The 22,475-nt window shown below is 40.5% G+C and overlaps 2 protein-coding genes across 5 annotated transcripts in view; one reads left to right on the plus strand and one right to left on the minus strand.

Annotated features, from left to right (window-relative positions):
• BZW2 (basic leucine zipper and W2 domains 2) overlaps positions 1–13,925 on the minus strand; it is a 60,360-nt gene extending 46,435 nt beyond the window's left edge. For 2 of the 4 annotated variants that reach the window (XM_081244651.1, XM_081244648.1), the window contains exon 1: positions 12,896–12,990. The gene's annotated coding sequence lies outside the window, so the exon portion shown is untranslated. Of the gene's footprint in view, positions 1–4,950; positions 5,043–12,895; positions 12,991–13,823 lie in introns of those variants that run through there. The other 2 variants (XM_081244649.1, XM_081244650.1) reach the window with 2 other exon arrangements.
• Positions 13,106–22,475, plus strand: part of ANKMY2 (ankyrin repeat and MYND domain containing 2) — a 34,925-nt gene continuing 25,555 nt past the window's right edge. The window contains exons 1-2 of the mRNA XM_081244645.1: positions 13,106–13,671; positions 20,707–20,771. Coding sequence (XP_081100771.1) covers positions 13,605–13,671; positions 20,707–20,771 — 132 coding nt within the window. The 5' untranslated portion in view covers positions 13,106–13,604. The remainder of the gene's footprint in view (positions 13,672–20,706; positions 20,772–22,475) is intronic.

The raw sequence follows: 22,475 nt of genomic DNA on the forward strand, positions 1-22,475 counted from the left end.
TATTCCAGTAAAACTTTATTTACAAAACAACCAGTGGATCAGAATGGGCCCCCAGGTTGCAGTTTGCCAACACCCATCCTGGAGAGGTGTATCCAACAGAACTATCTGTGACCATGAAAATGTTCTATATCTGCACTGTCTAATATGGTAGCCACTAGACACATGTGGCTATTGGACCCTTGAAGTGCGGCTAGTGTGACTGAGGAACTAAACGTTTAATTTTATTTAATTTTCATTAATTAAAATTAAAATAGAAATAGCCAACGTGTCTAGTGGCTATCATGTCAGGCAACCCAGTTCTAAAGCATTCCCTATGGTCCAACACACAAACTTGATAAAAAGGTGAAAACACACTCAAAGAATAGGATTTTTTTAATTAATATTTTTCAAATAAAGTAGCTCTGCAGATCATTTTGCCCAAATTTCAAAACTATGTGGCTACAGCAGGAAAGAAAAGAAAAAGTACCGAGCTTCAAAGTGAAACTCTCTTTGTACTGTCAATATTACTTAAGACAATTGGAAGAGAGAGACTTCCGATTCTAAGATAATAAAAATTATAGGGCAACAATGTTATCCCCAGAGTATAAAGTGTGTCATAAAGATGCAATACCACCAGCACACAAAACTCAAAATATAACTGACCCACTTTACTGCAACGTTCTCAGGATGTATTCTGTGTTTAGAAGTAAGTTTCAAGAACTACCTTTTATTCTATATTTCAGATGGGTAAAATAATTTACCATAAAAGAAAACTAAAAATTGCCCATAATATAAACTATTCTCCTTTCCATTAAAGCTAAAACTGCCAGAACAAACATCATAAACTCCTGTACAAAAAGTTGTCTTATCTCGGGATCGTTTGGGTTGATAACACTATAGCATCCTTCTCTCAAAAGAAAACAGGGATCCCCTGGTGGCGCAGTGCTTGAGAGTCTGCTTGCTGATGGAGGGGACACAGGTTCGTGCCCCGGTCCGGGAGGATCCCACATGCCGCGGAGCGGCTGGGCCCGTGAGCCATGGCTGCTGAACCTGCGCATCCGGAGCCTGTGCTCCGCAACGGGAGAGGCCACAACAGTGAGAGGCCCACGTACCGCAAAAAGAAAAAGAAAATTAAATTGCTCTGTGAAACTTTAAATTATGAACATTCTAAAGCGATAAGCTAAATATTTGCCTATAATTACACTATACAATTTTGTTGCCCAGAATAACATTAGCTTGTTCAATATCCTTACCATGATTTTGTAACAGCCTCTCTGGACTCAAAATCACCCAGCCTCTACAACAAACTTCGCTATAGCTCCTAGAAAATTCTATCTAAGTTTCAGTATTTATAATAATTGAAAAAACATTAAAAATTAAAAATAACAAATAGCCTACCTATAAAAGAAAAATGTTTCTAAATAAATTCAAGTATTTCTTTAATATAAAAATATTACTGTTATATTCATATCCTCTTCATTCTTATAATTAATGATATAAAAGAACAAAAATATCTTTCTTAAAAAGCACAAAACTTAAACTATAGTTCTCTCCTCAAAATTTTACAACGATAGTTTGCAGCGAGGGACCATTAATGGTAGGAACTTAAATTGTGCTAAGCAACGATCTTTTAAGAAAGAGGGATCAAAGCCCAAAGGAATTGTGTTGTGAAAAAACGTACACTGAGTTAACTATATTCATCTAAATCTGCCTTAAGAAGACATAAAAGCATCGTGATTAAATTCTCATTATAACATTTCCAAATTGATTTCACTTCTTAAACTTTATCTTATTTTTGAATAATGATTCTTGCTTCCCTGTAAATAAAAATATTCCAGAAATTACATTTTAAGTACTAATGTACAACCTCTTCACTGAAATAAAGACAATTACATAATGTCACTTATTTCATCTCAATGAAGTTATTTTCAAAAACTTTCAAGAAGTATAAATTAACTCCGAAATAGTTTCACTCTGCTTATCAATTCATGCCATCTACTCAAGGGACTCCGTAAGCAGTCCCTGGGGCAAGCACATGTCCTTCTCTGGGCCCTTCCACTTTCCCCAGTTGGGATCTCTCCCAGGCCCTTCCCTTTCCCCAACAACTGACCAGCCCCACTCAGCTTCCCAGATGGCCTAATCTTGCTGATGTCATTCTTATGTCTCAACACTTTGAAAAACACAAACACACCTTCAACTACACACACTGTACGTACTTTGGCTTTTAGAAAACTCATTCCTCAAACATAACATTTCAGGGTATCTTAAAAGCAAAATGTCTTAAAACCTCTGTTCTAGTTTAGACCCTTAGAACTTTTGTCTGCAAGACAACAGGATAGTGATAACAACTGCATACCTATGATATTTCAAGTTGTAAATTCAGAGAATTTAGAGGAAATGGTGGCATGAAACAGAGAAATATCCAATGATTAAATGTCTAGTTGTGGTTTAAATATATTTATTAATTTATCAAGTATTTTAGGGGGGGCTTATTGTGTATCAGGCACTGTACTAGAGCACTGGTTTCACTCCAGGGTTAATTTTGTTCCCCAAGGGACATTTGGCAGTGTCTGGAGACATTTTTGCTTGTCATGCTGGGAGAAGGGGGGTGCTACTGGAATCTAGTAGGTTGAGGCCAGGGATGCTGCTCGACAATCTACAATGTTGTAGGAGAGCCCCCCACAACAAAGGGTTATCTCGCCCAACGTTTCAATTGTGCCAAGGTTGGAAAACCCTGCATTAAAGAGGAAACAAAGGTAAGCAAAGCCAGAGATGGGCCTTGCTCTCCAGAATTGAAAATTGTGCACACAGGTCTAAACACATCAGAGCAGCAACCAGGCAGATATTTCCTTGAAAGACTTATTTCTGTTTGCCAAACATTAATGTCAATTGTAGACAAAACAAATGCATCACCGAGTAGCTCTGGTAGGGGGTGATGATAATGGGGAGGGGCTACATATGTATGGGGGGAGAGGGTATATGGGAAATTTCTGTACCCTTCTCTTAACTTTGATGTGAACCTAAAACTGCTCTAAAAAAAAAATTAAGTTAAAAAAAAAATCAGCAGGGAGTGGTGTCAAGTGCCAGGGAGCAAGTCAGTTGATTAAGGCTAATTTTGTATCAAACACAAAACTGATGGGAGTGTTTATGACTATCAGTACAAATAGAAGACTAGAAGATAAGTTATTATGGCGAGGGGGACTTAAGTCTGTTCCTCTCTTCTTAGCATTGTAATCAAGGAGGAGATGACAGAATCTTCTGGAAAAAAAAAAAATAACACCCTAGACTGGTTACTAGTGGGAGAATGTTGCTTTGGAGCAATGGCTTTTACAAAACATGGGAATGAAACTTCAGGAAGTTCAAAGGTGGTGAAGGACAGGAGTCCAAATGTCTTCTCACTTGTGAGTTCTCTCAACCAGGCCACTCTGGCCCCCGTCCTCCCAGGAGGGGACTTGCCCAAGCCTGTCTAGCAGATGAAGCTTTATTTGAAAGGTTGCACACACACAAAAAGTTACCTACCATACACATGCCTATTTCACAATGAGGACAGCGTGAAATGGATAGAAATGCCCAAGCCTAGCCTGGGACTTAATGGGACACAGCACACTGATGATATGAAACTGTATTCCCAGATACAATTTTAAAGGAGTGAATTACAGAAACTCAAATTGAGAGAGAGAGGGAGAGGGAGAGAGAGAGAGTGAGAAGACCAGTGCCACGTTACAAACTTTCAAGTATACTTTTTCAAAAGGCTTAAAATCATTCACTTGCATTCATTTATTAAACATACCTCTATCTGGTACTGGTCAATAGGGATGCAGATGGGACCAATCAGACAAGATACATAGACAAGATGCATGGTGCTCACTTTCTAGCAGGTGAGGTTTGACCCAAGCACTGCACAAAAAAACCTGGCAGTGTGAGTTAAGAAGAAGTAATGGTCTCCAGTATGTTAAAGTATATCACATGATGAATTTGAGTTGCAGTTGTGTTTATTAATGCTTTAACAATTAAACGTGTGTTGCATTTTTGTTTTTTTTACGTTTTAACTTACAATGGCTATCCATGGGGTATGGAACACTTTGAAACCTAAAGAACTAAACCTAGACCCTCATCTCACACTCTGATAAGGTTCTGAGATGTCACGCCACTGGCCTGAGGTCAAGCATTCCATTCTAACCTTGGTGATAAAGCAGAGATCAAAGCGGAAAAATCAGGCCCTCACAAACACAGAAGGGTCAGGGCCAGAACCCGTCAACTGTCTACTTGCAGTACAGTTCTCCAAAGAACCAACTGAAGTTGCTGGCTAACCATTTATATGATTCTTGAAGGCAGCTTTTTTATTATTTGGCTCATGAATTTTATGGTTTAGAGTTAGAGAGTGAAGCATAAATATTAATTTTAACGTCTAGTTCAGCACTTGGATAAACTGAATTAGCATATGTTACCTCCCATATGCCAAATAGTTCTCCGTGGAGTTCTAGTAAGGAAAAAGACATTTGTCTTTAGCAAGAGGATTTAACAGAAATCCTGCCTCTTAAGGACATGTAAATAGTAGGAAATTTATGGCTCCATGGTTTCTGGTACTACTGGAGCTGGTTCTCAACTTCTTTCCTGCAGAAGCTCAACGCTAATGTAAACACCACCTTCACACTCCTCCACGCCGATGTGGCGTCCTTTCCTCTAGCCAGCAGCTTCCTCTGTACCAGCAATGTGGGCTTCTCCTTCCTGTTTACAATAACCCCATTCTATTACCTTGTATACTGAGAAAAACATATGTCATGTTCTCGTTTCCTTAGAAATGATCACAAATCCAGGAAGCTGTCGAGGTTGGTTTGAAAAGCATTAAAGTCTTGTGTGAATATGCAAAAAAAGAAGATACAGTAGGATATTATAAAACTGCACACCCCATGGTGGCTTATGATATAGTCTCCACAGTGCTAAGAGTTAATATTCCTTACTGTTACTCACCTCTGCCTAGCACTTTTCTTGAGATTTATTTAGAAGTCCTCAAAATAACAGCACATCTAACAATTATTTTTTGAAAGTCCTCTTCTAACATAAAAAGAAGTCGAACTATGAAAAGAGGAAACACAATTCTACACATATCAATAACAATAATTTGTTATTATTGTTTTCCTACTAATATATTATTATATACATATAATTAAGAGAATTAAAGATAACAAAACAAAAAACACCAAAGGATACACATGAAATTAAAAAATCAAGAAAGAACAATGAAAGCATTGTCTCTTTGGCATTTGCCAAAAGAATGGTTCATTCAGTGAGTTACCTAAACCTTTTATTTCCAAAGCAGTTTACAAATATGACTATCAGAATATTTTTTGGCACTTTTCACTCAACACATGCCAAATTTAGAACAGGCCAAATTATTCCAGTTGGGATTTAACTGCCTAAAAGATACTTGCTGAAGAGACCCATGGCCCCAACATAGACATCAGAATGAGTTAAGAAAGAAAAGTATTCTTGTGTATACTGCTGATACTGGTATACAGCAGATTTTTTAAATTTAGAGATTATTCTAAATTGTCGTGTATTTCTTCCCCTAATAGATACAAAGGAAAAATGTTGTGGAAACTCCTAATGACAACCACAATCCCACATTAAAATGATTCACATTAACCTGGTTATTAAATCCCCAAGTTGCATCTCTCAGGTTTAACTGTTTCAGCTATGTCTTTATTCCATTCATCAACAAAAGTAGAAAACAAAGAGTCAGAACAGTCCAACTGGAAAAAAAATCAAACAGAGAATAAAATTCCTTTAAGGCACTATATAGATAAAAACAGTTCCATGGATCATATTTTACTTGAAAAATAAATTTCACAATTTCCTACTCATTTTATTTTCAAGCTATTTTGGCTATTGATATTCTAGCTATTTTGGATAATTTCAAATTAGTTTGTATTCAAGGGCAAAATATCCGAATAAGTATATGATTTTCTCTTCCATGGTTTCTTTTTATGTCCATTATTAACTTTCCTGCTACCACCAATTCTGAAGATACTGCTTTATAATTTTCAGTTTAGTCTAAAACATGTGATGTCATAAATTACTTGAGAGCAAGAACAAACCTAGTGTGCTTTAAAATATAATCTACCACTTCTATGATTTTAAAAAAGTTGACATATTGAAGAAAACGTGCCTTTGAATGAAATAATTTCTAGTTCCAATACGGTTGGCCAGAAAATTACAGCCAATATTTATTTTACAAATATTTATAACATGTTATAATATTTTATGGAGTTGTTTTCTTGGGGGTTGTTCTCCCTGGAATGTTCTCCATTTTCTGGCTCGCCTGCCCAAATTCACCAATCCTTCCAGAATCTGTTCAGATTCTCACTTTCTCTAGTCCTCCCACTGAGCTCCACCCGTTCTGGAATCTGCACTTGTGACTGTACTGCTCTGGTTGGGGACTAGAGAAGGCTGTGTGGGGAAGGGGTCATTAGAGCTGAAAAGGATTGGAGTAAAATGTGATATGCAGAAATGGGTGGAGGAGGGCATTCTGGGAGCAGGAAGCCAGTGGGTGGGTAGGGAGTAACCACATTGTTCACATTAGAGCTGAAAGACTGGACGGAGCCGTACAGCCACCTGAACAGGCAAAGGGAAGTTCTCAAAGGGGTCTAACCTGTCGGCTGACAGAGGCGGGGGTGGGGGGGTGACGGGCTTTTGGATGATGACTTTAGTCCCTATTGTTTCAGGGGCTGGCGGGTCTCCTAAAGGATAGTAGAGGCCTCTTGAGGACAAAGATCATGTCTTATCATTTGGGATTCGCTGAAATCAACAGATGCATACCAAGAACTTTCTTATTATTATAAAAAAAGTTAATCCTGATTAATATTTTTTTTTTTTTTTTTTTTTTTTTTTTTGCGGCACGCGGGCCTCTCCCGTTGCGGAGCACAGGCTCTGGACGCGCAGGCTCAGCGGCCATGGCTCACGGGCCCGGCCGCTCTGCGGCATGTGGGATCTTCGCGGACGGGGGCACGAACCCATGTCCCCTGCATCAGCAGGCAGACTCTCAACCACTGCGCCACCAGGGAAGCCCAATTCTGATTATTTTTTAAAAAGTTAATCCTGAGATAGAATTACTAGAATTATATCTTTTATGAAAGTCTCTCTTGAAAAATAAATCTCTTCCAAAATATAGGAAGTTGGGCTTGTGGCAAATACTAATGTCTATATAATTTTACTTTAAAATGATTTCTTAACTAGACCTGTCATTGTGTTATTCATCTTCTTCTCAACTGTAAAAACAGGTAGAATTGGCCCTAAAAATAACAATTAATTTTTATATAACATCTTATAGTTCACAGGGGATCCTCAAGTGTCCTCAGAGTCATCCTGTAAGTTTGGTTACTATCCCTATTTTATATATGAAGAAAGTGAAAGCAAGAGACATTGCCTTGGAAAAGCCATCTCATCACAGAGTCTTGGTATTCCCACTCTAATTCTCAGAGCTATGGCTGTGCTTGGCTGTCTCCCAGGGCTCATCCATAATCATTTCCTACCAGGTCAGAAGAGGCTACTTAATGGGACTGCTTTACTCCACAATCAACAGACCAGGAAGAGATTTTACTCAGAGGCTGATGAATGTAGTTTTAAGGGCTGCTTTGTCTGCCGGGTCTTTTTAACACAACCCCGCAACAGATAACCAAATAACAAGAGATAAAAACACCAATTTTCTAGCTTAAATGTATTTATTGGGAAGGTGAATGCTACCTTTTCCCTGCTGATGCAAAAATAGCTTTCTATTTATAATTATTGGAACTGTTTTACTATACTCAGAGATAAGAGGCACCAGCCTTGAGTTTTAAATTCCACAGTGACATAGCTAATATATATATGAGTTGAAGTTGGATATACACTAATGTGTGCTTCAGCATTACCTGGCAATGAGACTGGATTGGCTACATTGTCCTTAGACACTGTGAAGGTTTGGCTTTGAAGCTGAATTAAATATTCTTTAAGAACGCTTCAAACCAAATCTGGGTAGAAATGTTATAAATGATACCAAAAAATTCCATGTTGGCTTCTGGAAACATTAACATTCTATAAGTCCAAAACACCATAAAAGAAACATAAACATCAAGACACACAAGTTATAAAGTTTTAAGAATTCAGAAAGCAGTTGTCAAAACAAGCATTTAGTTAAGCAAATCCTGAGGAAGGACGTGGCAGGCACACCTGAGTGTGGTCCTCATTTTCATGCAGTGAGATACCTCCTCTAACTATTGCTCATGACATTACCAAAGTACTTCTTTTTTTGGAAATGCCTTCTGACTTGATTTATGTGACACAGAAGAAAATCAGTATCTCCACTTCATTCATGTCTTGATTTTCTCAGTTAAACGAAAATATATTTGCACCCCTTGTTGAGACGTGTCTGCAAATTACTTCGTCAGGGTCTAAAAAAGATGAAGATTAGCTGCCAGTAGGATATTCATAAGCTTGTGACACAGCACTGAGATATGCCACCTACCTCTTCGTTTTGTGGAGAAGCTAAAAGGTGATGTGAACAGTTTATGGAAATGCATTGTTCACAAGACAGTCTTTTGCAGATTTAGGTGTAACTGTTTTAACATTAAATGGATAACTGCATAAGCTCCACTCTTAAGTATAGAGAAAGAGCATTTGTATCCATATTGCTTTCTCTCTCTCTCGCTCTCTTTTTTTTTGGTTTAAACTACAATGACAGTTTCTTAGGGGCTGTAATACTTCCAGATTTCCTTTTTAAAACTTCCTTATAGAAATCTCAAACATATCAAAAGCAGAGAGAACAGTCTAATGAAGTCAATGTACTCATTGCCCACCTTCAACCCTTAACAACACGGTGAACTTTGTCTCATTAATATTCTTACTCAGTCCCTGTCCCCCACTGTCACAAAATTATATTGAAGCAAGTCTTAGATGTCCTACCATTTTACCCCCTTAAACAATTCAGTACATATCTCTAAAAGATAAGGGACCTTTTAAACATATAACCACAATATTAGTTTCAAAGAAAATAAAAATCCTTAATATCATCAAATATCCACTCAGTCAAGAAAGGTACCTAAGAAAACAAAGTTAAATGTCAAGGAAAACATTACCCCAAAAGTTACAACACTCAAAAATGAGCTATTCCCCTGCAATAAAAAGGAAACGACATTCTCTTAAAGCACAGAGCTGTACGTCAAGGGTTTCAAAGAGGGAGTCCAGGAACGGTCTGCAAAATTTGTAACACGTGCATACGAACAATTTTTTTTTCTTGGTTGGTAGCATTCATCAGAATGTCAAGCAGCTTGAGACCGAAAACATTTAAAGACCTTCTGCCCTTGGTTATGACTGTGTGTGCTTAGGGCCACATCACCTCACATTGCCAGGAAGGATTAGTCAAGTAGGGAAACAAATCCACCTAAAATAACTTGGAGATCAAACTGAATTCAACGGAACACACACTAGGTGCGAGACACGGGGTCACAATCTTGAGAAGCAAAGGTAAACTAATCCTAGTTAATTTACAGTCTAGAAGGAGAAGGGGTCAAATAGATGAACAAAAACTGAAGTAGGATGTCATGAAAAAGGTGCCTGCTTTAGGTTATTTTCATGGGGATCCAGATGAAGAAGCAAAGATGTTAATTTTGGGGTGCAAAGTGGGTGGGGACCAGGGCTCCTAAGAAGTTAGGAGAAAATTAGAAGATGTCAGCAACTGTACCAGCAACTCCTGAGGAAAGATTGTTCTTATCGCCCTTGCTGAGGGACAGGAATAAAAATGTTTACTAGGGCCTGTATTCCCCTCCTGGATGGGGTGGGAGAGGGGACCATGAAAGTATCTTGAAAGCTGACACTTCATCAGATCTGGGAAGGAGAGAAAGACTCAGTAAAGAGGGAAGGGAGGTCACTCCAGGAAGAGAAAAGCAGGAACAAAGGGGTGGAAACTACTGACATGCTAGGGAATCAGCAGTGAGGTGACCTTAGAGCAGAGTATGTGGGAGGGGCTGGCTGCCTGGAAATGCCGGCTGGGACCAGAAGTCGGAGCCTCCCAGACGGAACCTGGGCTGGTGGAGAGGAACCAGAAGTAGGAGACCAGAGCCTCTATTCTGCGGCAGGTGGAGAGCCATTGACATGCTTTGAGTGAATCAGTTCTGTCTTTACAAAGTATGTCTCATCCTTGGGTGGATGATGAGTGCTCAGTGTATATTGGTGGTGGTGCCTTAATGGTGGTGCCTTGAATGAGCTGGATGGAAAGCAGGCTACTTAGGAATCCATTGCAACCGGCCAAGAGACATCCAGGGTGGTAGCAGTAGAAAAAGGGATGATGGGGACACATATAAGAATTTCACACATTTCAGAAATCATTATTTTTTAAAAGGAGAAGAAAGAAACAGAGACCAAGGCAACATATAAATTCTATTACACATTGTGGAACAATGTGTTAGTATGCTCTCATTTCTGTAAAAAAAAAAAAAAAGTGGAACTATACATATAAGCTATAAACACATACAATTTCTCAGAAAGGCATGAGAAAAATAGACACCATGGGTTGTAGGGCATGGAGAGGAAACTGTGCAGAGGTCGGAGAGTCCTTTGTACCTTTGGCACGCTAAACCACATGAAGGTGTTATCTATTAGCTAAAGAATATATAATTTCCCCCTTACTGCTATACACAGAGATAGAGAATAATGAAAAGCGAAAAGGTTTTGGAGACAGATCTAGGTTCCAATTTTGGCTCTGATACTTCCAAACTGTGGGTCTGTGGGCAAATTAACTTCTTTTTGTTTCTGTCCTCTTATTTTCAGAAACAGGGGTAATACTGGCTAATTCCAAGGTCGCTACAACGATTAAACAAATCCTATAACAAAGCATCTGGTAGAATATCGGCACAGACTAAGGACCCAATAAGTAGTAGCTATTTTATTACCAACAAAACTTCTTTGATGTGAATACATTCTTAATACAAAAAAAGTTCCTTGATCTAGTCTAAGGTATGCTCAATAGCTAATCTTATTCCTACAATAAATATTAACACTGTCCAAAAACGATTAATGGAATCCATCTGATGAACACAATCCATTACGTATCTGTTTCTAGAAATTTAAACTTAACATATTATTTATATGAGTTTCGAGACAGATGTTAGCTTTTTTACTTTAAATGTCATTGACTCTAGCTTTACTGAATTCATGTATTCACAGAGGACTAAATACCAACGAGGTGCCATAAGGCACCAGGAAAATAGATAATAAGTTGCTATCCTCGAGGAATTGACAACTTCAGTGAGGCAAACAGGTGTGACCTTCAAGCAACCATGGCCCCAATTTGGCACAAGAGATGGAAATACTGGCAATGAAGCACCCAAATCTGTAACATCCCTTGTAAAATGTTAAGTCACATGGTAAGGAAAGGTTACTCCGCAAGCATTTTCTTAGGTTTCTGGGTTTCTTCTTCATGATACTGTGTTTTCAATCAGTTGTAACTGTGGCAATAGCAGCATTCTAAGTGTTACAAAAGATGGGTCACTCAAAAGCCTTACTACTTGTTTGAACAGTCACATCATTATTAAAGCATTCCCAAACAAAAGTTTCTTTGTTATACATTGCAATGAATAATTTCAAACCATTTTCATGTGATATGTTCTGGCTCAGATCTGCCCCAGCCTGTAAAGATGAAGCCTTAGACAAGAAAACATCTGGGATTTGGGGAAAAATTTTTGTTAAAGGCAGGAAATAATGAACATCTTCCAGGATTTCAGAAGTGTTAGTGAATGCTTCCAAGAAATGAAGGCGTAAGGCCAGAGGAAAATACACTTCACTTCATATATGGCACAGCGGGGAGAAAGTGATGGTATGGGGGGGATGCTTAACAAAAAAAATCTACATAATTATACAAATATTTCTCTTTGAAGCAGATGCATCTTGGGAGAAACACTAATACTAGACTGTAGAGAAACAACAGTAAACACTAATTTCTACAGAAGCTTTCGCTGATGCTGTAAATATGTTATGGATGTGCACCAGGGAGGAACGACTGACTTCGTCTTAGCAAGCAAGTCCTGTCTCTGAGCCACAGGAGGGTACACGCTTGTATGGCCCCTAGCTTCCTATAGTGAAAGCCTGAAGCTACATATTACAGTTGAATGAAGGTTGGATTAAGAGGCTAATCTAAGGCTATATATAGACAGCAACACCAATTTAATCTCCGCCCCTTCTCCCTCCCCTTCCTATTTCCATAAATCTCAAGATCTGAGTTACAAAGAGACTGGGAACTCTAGAAGAGAGAAGAGGCCCTCCCTCCCCCCTCATCCCCGGCTGTCTTTCATAAACGAAGTATTAGTTCAAGTGTAAATTGCTTCCAAACATCCTTAACGGGCATCATAGAGCGATCAGATCCGGTTTTCTTCTACAGCTCCCACAGACGCCAGAGGAGATGACAAGTGGGGGTGGGTGGGTGGAGGGGTGAGGAGGGCAGGTTGCCAAATGAGAACTACCTTCTCCCGAGACTACTCTCACATGCGTTCATCTCGCTCGTAATGGGGTGCTCTCCTCTCCACCCCACCCCGAGTCCAAAGCCTCAACCCTGCCTTCCCCGGGAGTTACATCTGGCGATGCCACGCACGGGACGATGGGCACCCGCCACTTCCCACCTCGTGGCCGGCGCCTGGCCGCTCTCGGTCTCCCGGGACGGCCAAATGTGGCAAGTGGCGGGTCTTGACTCCGGGGCACTGATACGCGGTATAAGTGATGGTAATGGGGTGGAGGGGCGGCTTCCCCACCGAGAGGAAGGAAGCCGCCCCACCAGGCACATGCTTCCTCAGGGCCAGCTCCGGCAGGGGGTAAGCTCCCGGTGGGGCTCTGGCTCCGGTTGTCGAAGGCTTCCCGGCTCCCCCCCTGCCCTACCTGGGCTGCTTCTCACCTGTCCGAGGAGGTAGCGGCGACGCGCGAGACTGGGGGCTGCAGCGATTCCGGCAGCGGCGGTGGCAGCGGCGGCAGTGGTGGCGGCAGACAATGGAGGAGTGAAGGACAGACACATTGACACCGACACACGGAGCTCGGCGCAGCCCCGCCTACCACGCCGCCCCGCCTCCCAGCCCGCCCCCGTCCCGGGCCGCTCCACTCCCTGGGAAATGAAGGGGGGGTGTATAGGGAGAGCAAGGGAGATGCATGCCCCTAGCAGAAACTGCCGAACACAGAAATTCCAGAAAGAGAATTTAAATACTGTGTGTCCCTAAATATCTGCACCGGAAAGGATGGCGGTGGGAGACGTGTAACAGGCATTTAATTCCCCCCCTCTGATTTTCTCCATTTGGTTTTTCCTTCCCAGGCTGTTCCAATGGGAGAATCTCGCTGCCGCCTCCTGCAGCTCCTCCTCCCGGCCGGGCCAATGAATCGAGGGGGGCGGAGACTACCGCTGGGCCTGCAGAGACTGCCCGCCCGGCTCGCCCAAGCTCGCCCGCTGCTCGCCAGCCCCCGGGAGGGTGGAGAGAATTCGAAAGCTTCCGCGGTTGGCTACTTAATGTCCTAGTCTCAAGTTGCCTAACCTTGCGGCTGGCGTACCTAATACAGACACGTCGTTTCTTTTTAATACTCCCAAAGAAACAATAGCTGTCAAGCTGGCGGAAGCAATGGTTCACATAAAGAAAGGCGAGCTGACCCAGGAGGAAAAGGATCTGCTGGAAGTCATCGGAAAAGGTGTGGGTGCTGGGCTGCGGCGGGGGCGCTGCCTGCCTGGCCCGGGAGGGAAGGGGGGCGTGGCGGAGCCCGGGCGGCGCCCCCGGCCCGGCTGACCCTGGGTTGCGGATTTGAGAGGCTGACATCCTGCGACCGGGAAACAGCGCTCCTACCTTTGGTCTGGGACCGGTTGCGGGGGCGGAGAGGTGGGGAAGAAGAAGCGCCGCTGGGACGGGAGCGGAGGTTGCAGACGTTCGTCTTCTAAATCAGCTTTTGGAAGGGTGCACATTTCCAGGCTCCACTTCGGATGATAATGAGCGACCCGGGGTGGGGCCTCAGAATGTGCATTCTTCAAAACTCCTAAGGTGATTTTGACCACAGTCCGTCTGGGCGATAGTGGTCTGGAAGTTTCAGGTTCTTAGATCGGTGTCTAAGGGCCGTTTCGACTTCCGGAGGCCGAAAGATCTGGATCCCTTGGCTGTCCCCGCCCTTGCTTGGGGCGGGTGGAGGGAGCTCCTAAGGAGAAGGGTTCTTTACAAGGGCACAAAACAAGGTCTGTAATTTGCCGCATTGAGGCTTCTGAGTCCAGGGCCTCCCTGGCTTCCTTCCAGAAGCCCCCGTCCGCCGCAGGAACTCGCAGAACAGAGAGGAGGTTGGGGAGGCGTCCACACCGCTCTGCGCACTTCGCAGGGCTGCGACCTTCTAATCGCGCTCTTCCGCGCTTTCCCTTCCATTCTCCCAACGCGCGTCCCACTTCCGCCGCTCCGGGTCCTAGGGAGGGAGACGCAGGCCCCGGGGACGAGCCAGAAGCCATGTTTTCCGCTCCGTCCCCGAGTGGACGTCCCAGAAGAGTTCCCGAAGTCCCGTTACCTGGCAGGTGACAATAGCGTGACTACGTGGCTTCTGCACTGTCACGGCGCGGCGATAAGGATGTGTGGGAACTGCGGGCATTGTTCATGTGGCTGTTTTAAGCTCCCTCGAACGGCAGAGGAGCCAGTCATTGTAACATAAAACTTCCCAATTTCCAGTCTTTTTTTCTTAGCCTGGCTCCCATCTGGACCTACAGAGAGAAAGGCACATGTATTCTTTATACTGACAAGAAAAGTCTAAAGGTAAAGGAGAGAAATATCGGATTGGAACTCAACAGGTGCTCATGAGCTGAGCCCACCCCATCTGATCTCGACAGGTTGAACTCAGTCACAGCTGTAATTTGCTATGATGTGTTCTTTGCCTAGAATTGTGGGACTTGGGAGTTGGTGCAGATTGTTCTGCACGGTCCTCGCTGACCTGTTTGGCACTGCAGTCTCCCTTTTCTGCCTGTCTCTGGTTCATGTCCCCGTGCCTTTGGTGGCCCTGGGATTCAACTCAGCAGCCATGTGAGTCTCAGCTCTGTGCCAGGTACAGTGCTGGGCAAAAAAAGGAGACAAAGCATCAACTTATAATCCAACAGGGATGCAAATTCTGTTTTTAAGCAGTCCAGAGCTATCACCCTCTCTCAAAAGTGTAAACAAGTGAGCAGTTTTATAAAGGGGGTCTCTGAAAGTGGCAGGTGGTGTGTGTGGGGACGTAGGGAGGGAATCCTTGGATACAGTATTAGGTGTCCACTAGTTTTTATTTTTTAACATTAAATAAAAGAATTAATGTGAATTTTGCCTGGTTAGCACTGTGATTTTTTTCTGGGCCCACATCGTGCAACAAATTACACAGACACTGTTTCACCTATTTAATTGGTCCAAACTGATGAGAAAAGAAGTGCGATGGACATAGTATGTGATACATTCTTGTCAAGTGAAGGTCTGTGGGACATTACCATACTCTTAAAAAAAAGTAATGGGAGATAAGAGAAAGTAACAACCGTAGCCAACCTTTACTGATTGTTATTTGGGGCCTGGCATAATTCTTAGCACTTTACATATATCCATGTGTTTAATCTTGATAAGCTAGGAATTATTTTTAAGCTACAACATTATGAGGGACAGCATAGGACGGTAGTTAACCTTTCAAGTCTGATTTGGAATCCTACCTCATTCATTTGCTGGTGACTTGGCCTTGGGCAAATTACTGTTTCTGAGCCTTAGGTTCTCCATGTGAAAAATGGTACCCACCTCACAACATTGCTATAAGGATAAAATGAGTTAGTATGAGTAATGTGTTTAAAATACTGTATTGGCTATTATTATGGTAAATATGGCAGTCTCTACTTGATAGACAAGAAACCAAGAAACTGAAAAGTTCAAATAGCTTGCCCAATATAATACAGGTAATAAGTGGCAGAGATATCATATGGCCCACAGTCCTAGAAATATGCTGGACTTGAAAACAAACTAAATGAAATGAAAAAATGAAATCAGCACCAGAGTGCATACCATATCTTATTCACTTTGAGAAGCAATTTAATTGCAGCAGAATATTTTCATCTGTCGAGTTAAATTAATTTTAATTGTAAATGTTATTGATTTTGTAGTTTTGTGTGCATTTAAAATTTGTAAAATAATTTTTGGCTTACAGTTGAACGAAGCTCATAAACAAACTTTATATTCGTACTCATAAGAAGCAATTTTCTTTAAAGGAGGTGAGTAGAGTTCTGATTATTTTTCCCTTCGGTACATTTCTCAACTTTGAGAAGCACTGGCTTAGTCAGTACTAGTACGTGGAACTAACGATAAGTTTCCAGCCACGTGTGACCTGTCATCTTGGCCAACCTGAAATAAACTCAGAAAATTTTTGAGTTCTCCCTCTGGCTAACCACTGCCCTCCAGAAGTTAAGCTGATTTTAAGTGGGACTTACAGTCCAGAGAGTACCGCACATTGCTACTGGACACTTTTAGACAATTTCTTCTTCTGAGTAAATGCACATTCTAGGTATTCTACAGGTTGTTTATTTGTTAGAATGCCAAAAAGAAGTTCCAGATGAAACTGAGAAGCTGTTTCTCACATATCCATTTAAATCATAGTCACTGACAGCATCCATTTTACAGCATTTCAGAAGAGAAATGAAATCACTTAAGCACAGTTAACTGGGTTATATTACTTGTAGATTGAACCATTCTTCTAAGCTCTGATATCTTTTTCATTAAACATTGAGGAAACACTATTTCAAAATAAATTAAACTTAAAGAATATAAACTATAAAGTCTTTCATTACTTATCTTGTTTAGTACTTGAAATCCCTGGGATCACTGTTGCCGACTTCACAAGAAAGTAACGTACTTTTTTTATTATTATTATTATTTGTGTTAAAGGAGATGTGAAGCAGACTCGGACAGTAAGGTTTATTCTACCAATTTTATTGGAGTATAACTAAAGTACGATAAATGGTACATATTTCAAGTGACACTTTTTTAAAAGTCAGTTTTGACATAAGTATATATCCATGAAACTACTGCATTCTAGACAATGAACAGTTCTATCACCCCCAAAATGTTCTACATACCCATTTGTAATCTGTCACTCCCTCCACCCCTATCTCCAGGCAACCACTGATAGATGTCACTATTGATTAGATTTCTCTATTCTAGAATTTTATGTAAGTGGAATTATACAATAAGTATAATAAATATTCCTTTTTTTTGCATGACTTATTTCACTCAGCATCATGATATTGAGGTTCATCCATACTGTACCAATAATTTGTTTCTTATTTCTTTTATTTCCTATGCATGGATATACTACTATTTGCTTATCTGGTGACACTGATGGACATTTCAGTTGTTTCCAATTTGGGACTATTAAAAGATCCTGCTGTAAGGTCCTGTGTAGTTAATAATGTTATAGCTAGTACCTCTGCTATAAAGAAAGATTTAGGTCTACTAATAATTATAGCATAGAGTTCAAAGACAAATTTAAATTCAAATACGTAGTTACTATTAACTATATGACTGGGCAGGTTTTGCAACCTCTGTGGGCTTCATTGTCTTCCTTTACAAAACAACAGCTCTTTTAACTACTCTAATTTTTATGTCATGATTCATAATCCTAACTTGAGGACATTTTGTTACAAAGTCTAAAAATAGATACACATAGGAGAATTTAGAAACTTTACATTTAAACAGATTCACTATTAAAATATTTATTGTAATTAGAAGTCTCTATTTTATTATTTATTTATTTATTTATTTATTTTTTGCGGTACGCAGGCCTCTCACTGTTGCGGCCTCTCCTGTTGCGGAGCACAGGCTCCGGACGCGCAGGCTCAGCAGCCATGGCTCACGGGCCCAGCCGCTCCGGTGGGATCTTCCTGGACCAGGGCACGAACCTGTGTCCCCTGCATTGGCAGGCAGACTCTCAACCACTGCGCCACCAGGGAAGCCCCATATACTATTTTAAAATTCAGACACTTTAATTATTTATACATGATTGTACTTATACATAAATGTAACAGCAACTAACTAGCCAAATAGTTTTTTAAATACTTAACTTATAGATTCCTCAAAACATTCCTGTTGAGGGATCCCACTAAATGATTGAAACTCATAAATATTCAGGTCTCATGACTATCTGATGGATTGCTGGAAACAGAAAATGTCATGTTAGTTTGTTTCTCCCTTTTTGTTTGTTTTGGCTACTTCTCCTTGTCTTCAGTAGAGACCAGTGGTCCCAAACTAGATATTAGAAATGTCGCAATGAATTATATTATGCTGCTGTAAATATAAATAACAAGAGCATCTAATATGCACTGAGGTTGTACTCTGTGCCCCGCACCAAGACAAGCCCTTAGTCCTAAGAACACTATGGGATGAATGTTATTATTTCTGCTTCCTATATAAGAAAACTGAGGGTTTTACAGGACTTGTTCAGTTTTATAGTGGTCCTGAAAGGGCTCTTTTATAAGAGAGGGCAGTAACAGTGAGAATATCATCATCTCTTCTCTGCTAAAATGCTGGTCCATCCAAATAAGTTATCTATCCTACCCTAATGGAGCAGGTTGGGTTGTGTTTTCTTCTCTGGAGCAACTTGGAGAAATTCTCACAAGGGAAACAAATTATTAAATATTACTTTCGTCAGTTATGTCTATTCATCTTTGTCTCCATTGAGGATAAATGTTGACTCATTTCCCATCCCCCTTATAGTACCACATCCCCACATCTTGAGTTTGTTAAATCAGATTTAACATATTTCTTTCCCAAGTAAAGCAATTCCTCTTTTAAATTTAATTGCAAAATATTGTTTGAGAGTCTACTATGCACAGTAAGGAATGACAAAAAATAAAAGTCCTTCTGTGTAAACTATGTGTTTCCCATTTCCATGCTATTCTAGACCTTCTACAGTTTCCTACTGTCATTAAATTAGGAACTCCAAGTTAGAAATCATCAAAAGTTTTTCCTCTTGGGGGTGTTTTGCTCATCTATTTTCCAAAATATGTTTTCATTCTCTAGAAGCCCAAACAGTTTCAGAAAACTTTTCCCATCCTGGTGCCTGCATTTCAAAAGACTAACTGGTATTCCATGGTATGTGAGTGAACAACTCACCTTTTTTTTTTTTTTTAATTGCCCTGCGATTGGACAGATTTACCATACATTGTTAGCCACTGGGCTAAACATTTTATAGAATTATTGGCCTGTTGTCTAGTATGAGCCAAATGTTTTATGATTGCAATCCCCATCCTTTCCCTAACATATAGCAGGCTTTGGCATGATCACAATCCCTATAGTATTCTCCCTTTATTGCGTAAACATCTCTCAGTCAGATGGAAAATAACTTTAGTTATTCCTCAGTGGATAATGGGGTTCAGCTGAAGCATCTTCCTCAAGTGAAACGTGTGCAGGAGGTTGTTCTAATTCCTTTCCAAAGATGTTTGAGAGTCTCTGGTGAGAAGCCACAGGTATGGATAAGCTGCCCCGCACAACTTGCTTGCATGCTTGAAGGCTTTCCCCTCTCCCTCTGTAGCCATTCAGCCAGTCATACCAACTGCCCTCAGGTGGAGTGTGGGATCAGACAAATGAACTATTGGCAAAATAGCTGCTGTGGTAATTCGGGGCCTTGTAGATCACTCACTTGACATTTCCCCAGCTGAGCTATTTCGCTACCAATCTAGGAGACATTTCTGTATCTCCCCCCTGTTGGTGAGGGGCACTCAGACCATGTGCCTAAGAAGCAGGTTGGGTAGAAAGAAGCAGGCTAAGCTTGATTCTGCATTCCACCTTTAGCTCTGGAAGAATTGCAAAGTTTAACACATTCTTGAACTATAATTCTAAATTTAAAGACAAGAAATAACTCCTAGTTGAGGATGCTTCTATTCTTTTATGTCCTTTTAGAGGAGAGGCTTATCTCATCCTTTCTCCCTGAGAACATGCAATTTCATTATCCTGTTCCCTGTCACACCAGAAATTTTTTGGCAGAACATGTGATTGGCTCCTATTAAGGATGATAATAGCAACATTCTCTCCTGCAACTGTGCCTTAGTATGCTTTACAGAAGGCTGGAAAACCTGATAGTCATGGCCCGATTACAGCTTATTTACAAATTTACAGAGACTGACCTTCAGGTTTACATCAGATGGCTTTCAGTATGAGAGTCTGAAGACTGACCATATGGCACTTTTATATAGTACCAGGCATAAAAGATACATTTGCCTCAGCATTTCCAAACCAAGAATTCTATTAGGAGCATGCCATCAATTCACAGGACGTAGTGGTGACAAGGTATATAAATACTGACTGTATTTTGAATTGTTATTACATTGACTGCAATTTAAGATGGTGGGTTGGATTAGATGCCCTTTAAGATTTGTTTCAGTATTAAAAGTCTTATGCTTTGTGGTTATTGTATTACTGCCAAAAGGAAAATGTGACCAATTTAATATACTCTAAGGCCAGTGGAAGTAAAAGCAAGATGGAGCTATTTTAGTCTATATGAATCTGTTCTCTGGGATAATTACTTTGTGGAATAAACAGTATGCGATTGATGCTTTATTTCTTAGCAACCTGACCTGACTCATCTTAGTTTCACAGATAACCCTTTAAAGTCTGTTTCCTTGACGTTAGATTTTTTTCAGATTTTTTTTCTGTTCTAAATATAAATAACCTTTGCACTTTCTTTCTTTCTTTATTTTTTAAGGTACTGTCCAAGAAGCTGGAACATTGTTAGCCAGCAAGAATGTTCATGTCAACTGCTTGGATGAGGTAAAATTTAAAACATTTAATAAAGTTTTACTTCCTATGAGAATGGATAATATATAAAATCTAATAATAAGAGTTGTTTTCTAGCATTTGTGCTCAACTTATACTAAGCTCTAAAGCAAATATCAGCAGACAGGTTGCAAAAGACAAATAAGGATGTAAAAACATGTTTAATTTTACTGGTAATAAAATAAGTGACGGTTAAACCAATTCCATATCATTTCTTGTGAAGTGTGGGAAACATTGGACTTTTATATGCTACTGGATTAGGTGTAAATTGGCATCATATTCTGGAGAAAATTTTAGAATATTTCTCATTTTTAAATATACATATCTTTGATCCAGCAATTCTACTTCTCGGGAGGGTTAACTGACCTAAACTCAACTTTCTAGAACAATTACAATCCAGAATAACTTTCTGAGATGGTAGTTTCTCTTCAGAGCTGTCCAGTATGGCAGCCATTAGCCATGTGTGGCTAGTAGATACTCTATTATACAGGACAGTTCTAGTACTAGAACATTAACTGAATTTCAGTTTCTCATGCAGCAAAGGAGGTGTTTTGTTAACCCTTTACCCACACATGGGTAGTAAAGTTAATATCAGACAAAATAAAGTTTAAAGCAAAAAAGCAAAAAAAAAAAAAAAAATGATGAAGACTCTTTCTTATAGAAAGTCGATAAACCACCAGGAATATACCAGCCTTAAGCCTTCACTAATAATCTTATAAGCTTTGAGGTTCATAAAGAAAAAGGTAGAATTCAAAGGAGAAATTTATAAAACCACAATAGCATCTTTTAGAAAATGATAAGTAGAAAAAAGTATTCAAGGGATGGAAAATTCGGATAACCTAACAGTCTATGCACTTTATATAAGACAGAAATAGTACATCTCCATTTACATTTAACACTGTTAAAAATTGGTTTATGTATTATACTCTTTTTAATGAGTTTTTTTCTTTTTTTAAAATTATTTATTTATTTATTTATTTATTTATTTATTGGCTGCCTTGGGTCTTTGTTGCTGCGTGCGGGCTTTCTCTAGTTGTGGGGAACGGGGCGAGGCTACTCTTCATTGGGGCGTGCGGGCTTCTCATTGCGGTGGCTTCTCTGTTGCGGAGCACGGGTTGTAGGTGCGTGGGCTTCAGCAGTTGCGGCACTTGGGTTCAGTAGTTGTGGCTCACGGACTCTAGAGCGCAGGCTCAGTAGTTGTGGTGCTCGAGCTTAGTTGCTCCGCGGCATGTGGGATCTTCCCGGACCAGGCTCGAACCCGTGTCCCCTACATTGGCAAGCGGATTCTTAATCACTGCGCTACCAGGGAAGCCCCTAAACAGTAACTTTTGATAAATGCTGTGTCTCCAGTTGTTTAAAGTAGGAAATTTCGACTTCTATTTCTTCTTTTACCCAAGAACTATTCAGAATTTTTAAAAACATTCAGGTTATATGTTTTATTCTTTGGAGCATATTTTTGTTTATTTTCAGTGTTATATTGCATTTGGTAAACTTGTTTAAAGTTAGTTAAAATTTTCCTTTACAAAATAGTATAATACAGGACTTCCCTGGTGGCGCAGTGATTAAGAATCCACTTGCCAATGCAGGGGACACGGGTTTGAGCCCTGGTCCGGGAAGATCCCACATGCCGCGGAGCGGCTGGGCCCGTGAGCCATGGCCGCTGAGCCTGCGCGTCCGGAGCCTGTGCTCCGCAGCTGG

The sequence above is a fragment of the Mesoplodon bidens genome (genome assembly GCF_964165515.1).
Source record: "Mesoplodon bidens genome assembly, chromosome: 9".
Lineage (NCBI taxonomy): Eukaryota > Metazoa > Chordata > Mammalia > Artiodactyla > Ziphiidae > Mesoplodon > Mesoplodon bidens.